Below are 9,509 nucleotides of genomic sequence, written 5' to 3' on the forward strand. Positions count from 1 at the left end.
AGTAGTTTGGTATATAAAAGAGGGTGACAACGTGACGGGATAATGTAATGTGTTTGTGTAGATAGTGAGTATATGAACTGCAGTCACAGGGTATTGTTGAAGTTAACGTTCGTTCGTTATAGTGTTTGTTTTAGCACGAATATTGAAATTAAGTGTATCGTAAAGTTATATTCGGAAAAAATAAACCAGTTTTATTAAGTAAATATTTGTGTCGCTAAAGTTTCGTCGGAACGAAGTTACAGGAAGTTAATTAACAAACGGAGACATAACAATACTCTCACGTCCGTGATATACAGAATCCTACTGAATACGAACCCTCTCCAACATGAAAAAACCGAAGCTACCAGTTACTGGTGCATCTGTTTCTGCTCAGTTTTGTGCTTGGGTTACATAGCATATTAATATCGTCAATGTTAACTGTATGATCATTTTATTATGCCTGGGCACTGTACAAATTTGAAACATATTCGTTTACTAAATATTTTGTCCTGCTTTAAAGATCCAAGTGACTCAAAATAACAACTTTAGCCTATTTTTTAATGCATTAAATGACTAAAGAAATGCAATTTTCTTGCTGAACATAGTTTTTCACATAACAGTTCATGTGTTAGAGTAGTTTTACTTAACAGAAATAGGCCTAATTTTAAAGCACGTGTGTATGTTTCACTTTACAAAACTAGGCCTAAGCTTGTAAAACGTGAATATTAAATGTTACAATGGTTTGCTATCTATACTTATAAAAGTAAAATGTTTCTTTGATTTATTTGTCAGTTTGTCCACGAACTACTCCATGGTCTTTGGACCAATATCAATCAAACTTGATAGGATGATACATTAGGCCAAGAGGCGTGTCATAGGGCAGTATTACTTGGCCTCACCCACCACTGGGCCATGCCAGCCAAATTTGTTTGTTTAACTAATGACTCCACAGTCTTGAGCCAATTGTTTTTCTAAAAGTTTTCATTTTGAGTTTTATCTTGTAAAAATGTGAGCTTTTTTCGTTAAAAAATCTTAAACATTCAATTTTTGCCATGAAAAATGGCAGCCAAAGCACAAAGGCAGACTCTTAAAGTGGCAAGACTACATCTGAAAAACCCTTGCTTTTTACGTGGTCACTTCTATGTTGGGTGTTCAAGAGTAGAATCACCAAGAAATCTCTTAACTTTGGCCTAGGATAGAAGAAACACTTCTAATGTGGTCTATCAAGAAGCATTCAGATTATCAACAAACACTGAAGCTGTAGAGAGGGATTAGTAAAGCAAAATATTTTAAAAATTAAAAATAGGATCAATATTTAAAATGCACAATAAAAATGTTATTAAGGCCACTGAACAAATTGAACAGACTCTAGATGCTTCGATAGCTTTACTAGGAAATCAAAATAAAACAACTCTAAAACAATATATATTAATGAAAAATGATAAGAAATTAGATGCAACTAAAAAGTATGTATATGTATATCAAACATAGTTCACAGAGAAAGAACTCACATGCTAAATGTAAGGAAAACAAAAGAAGGAATTAGAAAGAATTAGAGCACCAAACAGTAATCGACAGAAAGATAGGAGAAAGTAAAACATACAAGAAAGAACTGGAAAATCTTACCTGAGGAAATTGTTCTTCGTAAAAAAGAGTATTGGGGTATTGTTGATGGTGGAGTCTTAGTGCATCGATAGCCTGTTTGACATTTTCACTCAGCCACATTGATCGCATCAAAACCTGTTAATAAAGGCTGTATATGTATATATATATATCACAAATTGATCAACTGTATGTACAAAACAAGATTGTATCCACTGTTTCAGATATCTGTGCAAAGCTAGACAAGGGACAACTATCTATGCTAGACGTTCTTTATTCTGAACTGATAGACTAAAAGTAAATATAGAAATATTCACTATGTTATGTTAAAACGATTTTGGAAACTCACCATGTCGTTACAGTCTATGTCACCATGTTCAGTCATGCTCTATCTGACGACGATGCATCTTGACAATAACCCTTCAATACAGTTCTATTGCAGAAAGCTTCATTGTAAGGTTGTCATATTCAAAGCACACCCATTCCTAAATGCTTTCCATAATCCACTGAGTGTACAAGGATGATAGTTTCCAAGCACACGTTTCAACAGTCTGCTTAAACACAACTCCATTGGCACAGCATCCAATGATTTGACGACTAAGCCTTATATATAGAATATCATGAGCACTTGTCATTTTCTAGCTACTTGAGGCATGTGATGGTTTGTTGTGGAAGCACTTTATGTACACATAACTTGTGTCACTTTTCCAATCGGAGATTCTTCATGATTGTATTGTGTACTGTTGCCTGAGGCACGTGAGCAACTTTTGCCACTGATGTTTGGGTTTATGGATTATCACCTGTTACAAGCCGCCACATTTTGCTTATCTTGGTTGGAGTACAACTTATTGCAGGTCTCTTTTTAGATGTTCCTAGTGCACCAAGTTAATCCATATTCTTTTTTTTTCAATGCCATTACGTACAGTGGTTATCTCCGCCTGTAAATTATAAATCCCTGATCTGGATATATCTGTATGATCTGAGTGTGTAATTGCGTCAGAAAGAACTGTTACATACCTTTCCCCAAAACGATCAATTTAAGGTATTTACGCCAAGTAATGTAAAAATGTAATTTTGATATATGCTATTGCGCTGCGACTTTATATGGACTCTGTTTGTCATGTGACTTGCTGACTTGCATATTCAAAAATGTTCAATATAACGTACTCAACCTTCTGTATACATATATATATATTAAAAATATACAAGCGTAAATATTTTGATACCATCATTGAAAAGAAATCGCTTTATAAGAATTGCTCTGTAAGGTTTACAAAACAATGCAATATATGAAAATAATAAGTAGTTTTACTTATTGCTTCTAACGGCATTTCTCGTTTAAAACGAGAGAAAATAAGAGCAGAAATAAGTAAGCAAACATTACTTCTTTCAATCTAAAGTAGACAATGTCAACTTGGAGTCCAATTTTCAGGAATAGTTCATTTGTATATGAAGCTTCCCACCAGCATCATGTACTTACTGTACCTGACCAATCCTGTTTTCAATAGCTTAGTAAAATATATTAGTCTTTGTGAAAAACTTGGTAACAAACACGTGAGTTCTAATTAAAAAATGAAGTATGATTTCCTCATTGTTATACTTGATTCATCAGTTATTAGTACGGCACCAGAGGGCCTTGCTATTATGTTTTGAAGTTCTTCTCAAATACTGACTTCGAGTGCCTTTGTCATTTTGCTGGTGTTCACTTATCAACAGGTTTGAAAGCAATGAACAATAAAATATAACTAATGTTACTTACAAATAATTAATAACGTAGCCCTAGAAATTAAAAATGGTTATACATAGTAATGATATTTCATTAAAACAATAGTTGTATTTATGGCACTACTACATCTGATAGCTATTATTAAAATTGATTAAAACTGGGTTGGATTTTTCCATTTATAATATACCACTTTTTGGTCAGTTGTGAAAGGTATAACCATTAATTTACACTTGTTAGTGTTTATATGCCAGAGTATCTGTTTACATGTTAATGCATCTGTTTATATACTATTGTATCTGTTTACATGTTCTTACATCCATTTACATGTTAGTGTACCTGATTAAATGCTAGTGTATCTATTTATACTTTAATGTATCTGTTTACATGAAAGTGTGTCTGTTTACATGTTAGTATATCTGTTTATATGTTAGTGTATCTATTTACATGCTAGTGTATCTGTTTACATGCTAGTGTATCTGTTTACATGTCAGTGTATCTATTTATATGTTAGTATATCTGTTTACATGCTAGTGTATCTGTTTACATGTCAGTGTATCTGTTTATACACTAACATATCTGTGTATACATTAGTGTTTTTACATGCTAGTCTATTGTTTATGTATTAGTGTCTCTGTGTACCTGTTAATGGGTCTGTTTATACGCTAGCATATCTGTTTATACATTAGTGTTTTTTACATGCTAGTCTACTGTTTATACATTAGTGTTTTTTACATAATGATAAAACAATAGTGTTGTTTAATAAGTGTGAATGTGTGGAGCATGTAGAAAAACCAACAAATAAGTGAACAGTGTCTGTCATTCAGGAAGTGTAACAATTTGATGCTGTATTTACATCAAGGATTATCCTAAATAAAATGTTTTATCATTCTTTGTATTCCTAAAAAAATCTTTGTTTTAACTGATAATTCCTTTCACTAGAAGTAAAACTTTGAAAAATATGTGATTATCTGAAACGTAAATGTAAACAGTTTGTACAAATAGTGTACCCTTCTAAGGCTGTATTAATGAAAGGTTATCCATAGACGACTAGCACACTTAATAAATGACTGGTATATAGTCTTAAATAGACATTTAAGACTTCACAGCTGATTGGTACAGAGTCTGGCATAGACAACTAGCACTTGAGAAGTGACTCGTATAGTGTCTTAAATAGACAATTAGTACTTCAAACTGACTGGGATATGTATTTTTGTAAAGCAATGGAGAGCATTATCACAGTAACCATCAAAAAGTCTTGTTAAACAAGAGTTATATAACTGCAGGTTTAAAGGGAAAAAAACCCTACTATTCTAAAAACAAATAGTTACCATTTTTCATGAGCACTATAAACCAACAACTAATAAATAAAGAGCTGCTTACTGTAAACTTCCAATCAGAACTGTAAACCAACAACTAATAAATAAAGAGCTGCTTACTGTAAACTTCCTGTCAGAACTGTGAACCAACAACTAATAAATAAAGAGCTGCTTACTGTAAACTTCCTGTCAGAACTGTAAACCAACAACTAATAAATAAAGAGCTGCTTACTGTATACTTCCTGTCAGAACTGTGAACCAACAACTTGTAAATAAAGAGCTGCTTACTGTATACTTCCTGTCAGAACTGTAAACCAACAACTAATAAATAAAGAGCTGCTTACTGTATACTTCCTGTCAGAACTGTAAACCAATGACTAATAAATAAAGAGCTGCTTACTGTAAACTTCCTGTTAGCACAATAAACTAACGACTAGTAAATAAATGGGTACATAGTGATAACTTCCTGTTAGCACTATAAACTAACAACTAGTAAATAAAGGACTTCTTAGTGGGAATTTCCTGTAACGTGTCTTCTACTTTATCATAAATAATGTGAACATCTATGGTTAAGAAAGTAAGAAACCGAATGTAACTAACCTGAGCCACAGCTGTAATTATACGTGATCCACCAGCACCACCTATAACAGCTTTCAGATCACCATCTTTATCTAAAATAACCGATGGACTCATAGAGGACAAAGGTCGTTTACCAGGTTCAATGAAATTGGATGGGGAAGGAAGGAGACCAAAGGAATTTATTATGTTTGGTGAAGAAAAGTCATCCATCTCATTGTTTAGAATGATTCCTGTTGATGAAGATCTTCTTTTGGAACCAAACCTGAGATATATAGACTGATTAGTTGGACGAAAATAATTTGCAAAATATGTTATAAAAATGTTTTCTAGAAGGTTTTGGAACCTAGCAATAGTTTCCATTCTGATCATTACATTACTGTCCGAATTAAACAAGATTTGCCCTAATTCTTACAACATACAACACAGATATACCCAGATCGACAATATACAACATGGACATCATCAGGCCGACAACACAGAACACGAACATTCTCAGGCCTACAACACATAGCACGAACACCCTCAGGCCTACAACATAGAACACGAACATTCTCAGGCCTACAACACATAGCACGACCATCCTCAGGCCTAAAACCAAGACATAAACATTCTCAGGCCTACAACACAATATGAACATCTTCAGGCAGGTAACACAAAACATGAACCTCCTCAGGCCTACAACACATATCATGAATATCTTCAGGCTTACAATACACAGCAAAGGCATCATCAGAACTACAACGTGCAACAAAATCTAGAAGGATTTCCATTTGAAAATGTGACACAAGTACAGTGTACTATTTACAAGATACAAGATGGAGATTGAGTTAGGCTAATAAAAGAGGAATGAACAATGTTCATGGGAGTGAAATAGTGAGTCAACCCAAAGCCAACAGATAAAGCATGACTGGATGTGGTGTCATGAACTATAATGACATGGTGAGGTTCCAAACCATTTTCATGTAACATACTCAACCTCTGTATATATATATATGTGTGTGTCTTCGTGTATTATTAGGTGACATTTCAGCTATAGGCCTACTTGAGATACAAGATGGAGATTGAGTTAGGCTAATAAAAGAGGAATGAACAATGTTCATGGGAGTGAAATAGTGAGTCAACCCAAAGCCAATCACTTTATAATGTGTGAAAAAAGCCTAAGAATAATTTAAAAAGATGGAGATTGAGTTAGGCTAATAAAAGAGGAATGAACAATGTTCATGGGAGTGAAATAGTGAGTCAACCCAAAGCCAATCACTTTATAATGTGTGAAAAAAGCCTAAGAATAATTTAAAACTGAATTATGTTAAAAGGACTAAATGAGACTGAACTTGATTATTTTAGTGTTGTTTCTTAAGAAGTATTTTAAGATAATGTGGCCCACAGACAAATATTTTAGAAATTTATATTACAGCTACAATATATGTATATATCGTATCATACCTTTACACAATGTTGTATACATACACTGCCCCTACAGGATCAGAGATATATTTTTACCTAGTTTTCTGTTTTAAATTTGAAACATTTTCACGAATTGTTATTATTATTATTTTCAGAAATGAAGGGCATGGCAGAATTGTGGTTTTGATTGTTTTTATCTGATATACAGTGTCTTAGCATCATAAAATGATCAGCCTTGCCATACAGGTGGCATTGATAATATCAATCTGCAGTAGCACAAAACTGAACAGAAACAGATCCATCAGTAACTAGTAGCTTCGTTCAAAGGGTTCGTATCCAGTAGAGTTTTGTATATCAAGGGTGTATTGTGGATATTTTGGAGAATACCACTGGTTTTGCAAGTGCTCATATTCATATAATAGGGCGATATAAATAAGATTACATCTTTTACTATGCTGTTGCTGTTGTTTTAGTACAAGGCTACGCAATAAACTATCTGTACTCTGTTTTATGCTGGGAAACGAACCCTGGATTTTAGAATTGTATTCGTAAACCTACAACTGATCCACCAAGGGACATTTTTCACACGTTAAAGATCTAATGTTTCTGTGAATAAGATGAAATTATTTTGGTGTAGCCTATTGCTTAGTATGGATTTATAGTTCATGATTCATTACCACAGAAACACGCTCCGCACTTTGGGGCGATATTATACTATGTGAATAATGGTCAAATCCCACTCATCAGGGCTTACAAGAGTTACCCAAGAGTTGGCGGTGGGTGCTCTCGAATAGCTGAATTCCTTCTAGTCTAACAGTACAAAATTAGGGACAGCTATACACATATAGCCCTTGTACAACTTTACTAAAATTTCTGAAAATAAATTAGTGTAAAGATATGAATTAAATATGTATTAAAACAAACAATTTCACTTTGCGATTCTTTCGTATGCAATTCCTGGGGAATTTGTCATTAGCTAGGAAAGTCAGATGATTCTGTTCTAATGGATATTCAATGCTAAGGTTTCGTTCATTCATCAATTCATGAGGAAGCTGTTCATATGGGTACAAGGAAAGCCATAAGTAGTTAGCTCTGCACTCTGGTGGCAAGCCGCTGATTGGCTGCCTCAGGCGCTAGGGGAGGGGTCGAGACAATGACGTCGTAGTTCCACGGAGTGGCGCCAGAGGGTGTGTTGCTAGGGCATGGGTGACGTCATAGTTCCCGTTTGTCTCAAGTTCTTACTAAGGTAGTGTTTTTATAGGCAAATGGTGTTACTAGAGTCAGTGTTACTATAGGTGGATAGTTCAGTAGGATGATGAGCTTGTCGTAAGGTATCTCGACGTGTCTAAACATATGATTACATCATCAACTTTTTGGCTTTCTCTTCTATAATATTTTATTTCAATAAAATATTTTTACAATATCTGTTCCAGAAATATTTTAATCCCAATTACTATTTCGCTTTATAAATGAAACTCACATTAAATCCACTATTTCATTAGTTTTTATCCTTTTTCACTTCACTATTTTAACTTAGTGGCATAGCATAAGTTTTTACAATTATCTGTCCTGAAAAGGACGGATTTTTTATGTTAACATAATTATTTAAATTTCTAAGTATTTATTACATGTATAAATTTAACACATAAAAAAAAACAATAAGATTGTAATTATATATACACATAGTAATATATATATACACTAGTTATAATGTTTGGCTTTATGGATTAAAGATATTGTTATGCTAATCCTCTATGTATGTAGTTTTCATTAGTAATCTCTAATTTTAACAAATGGTTAATAATCTCAGTAGTAAATCATTTTGCTACAACTAAATATGATAAATGAACGACGTGCTGTTTTAACCAATCACTACTATTTTAGAAACTACTTAAAACTAGCTGGACGACCCATCCTCTGGACGGAAGTTATATAAATTCATGATTAATGAAAGACATGAAAAACTACCTCCCTTTCATGTAATTGTAAAAAATACCAAAACGCCCACAAAAACTGCAAAACACAGAATGTGAAACCATGTATCTCCACGTGGACCCAACAAACCTTCATGTCAACAGGAAGTAAAGTAATGGTAAAAAAAACAACAACGCAAAACTGAAAACTTGGTGTGTCTTCCCTATGGACCGGCCAGGTGGTAAGGGCACTCGACTCGTAATCTGGGGGTCGCGGGTTCGAATCCCCGTCACACCAAAACATGCTCGCCCTTTCAGCCGTGGGGGCGTTATAATGTTACGGTCAATCCCACTATTCATTGGTAAAAGAGTAGCCCAAGAGTTGGCGGTGGGTGGTGATGACTAGCTGCCTTCCCTCTTGTCTTACACTGCTAAATTAGGGTCGGCTAGCGCAGATAACCCTCGTGTAGCTTTGCGCGAAATTCCAAAACAAACAAACAATCACTTAACACTAACGTGTTTCACCAAAGCCTAATATACTAGCATCAATATATGTAAGTAGAATCACAGATTTGGTAAGTACTGAAACATTTATCAACAACACTTGAAGCTAGAAAGAAGCGAACTTATCTAAGATTTATCAAAATAATATATCCTACCCTGGAAGAGTAAACAGAAATTTTGTAAATAGTTGATCTTACAAATAAAAATGTTTGTGAAAAAATATCTCAGTTTTTTTTTTTTGCTTTTATTATTTACTACTATAATATATATATATATTTAATAAATCAATCTCGTTTACTTTACAACCAAAATAAGTTGTATGTTCGCTATACTTTAATTAGTGAAGAACTGATTTTGTATGTCACTGGACTTAACAGTCTGTAAAAACGAATTTATCTATGCTTTCACTTTAAATAATGATACAGAAACATAAATATTTACAAAGTTCAAGTAGGTGTGATTACCGTTTTAATCTATATTAATGAT

The 9,509-nt window shown here is 33.7% G+C and overlaps 1 protein-coding gene across 1 annotated transcript; it reads right to left on the minus strand.

Annotated features, from left to right (window-relative positions):
• Positions 1-1,461: 1,461 nt before the first annotated feature.
• LOC111083351 (gamma-glutamyltranspeptidase 1-like) lies at positions 1,462-6,438 on the minus strand. Its single transcript, XM_022379838.1, has 2 exons — positions 5,224-6,438; positions 1,462-1,719 (listed from the first exon to the last, which is right to left on the minus strand). The coding sequence occupies exons 1-2, from the start codon at positions 5,569-5,571 to the stop codon at positions 1,522-1,524; spliced, it is 546 nt and encodes a 181-aa protein (XP_022235546.1). The 5' UTR covers positions 5,572-6,438; the 3' UTR covers positions 1,462-1,521.
• Between the last annotated feature and the right edge of the window lie 3,071 nt (positions 6,439-9,509).

The sequence above is a fragment of the Limulus polyphemus genome, unplaced genomic scaffold (genome assembly GCF_000517525.1).
Source record: "Limulus polyphemus unplaced genomic scaffold, Limulus_polyphemus-2.1.2 Scaffold9219, whole genome shotgun sequence".
Classification (NCBI taxonomy): domain Eukaryota; kingdom Metazoa; phylum Arthropoda; class Merostomata; order Xiphosura; family Limulidae; genus Limulus; species Limulus polyphemus.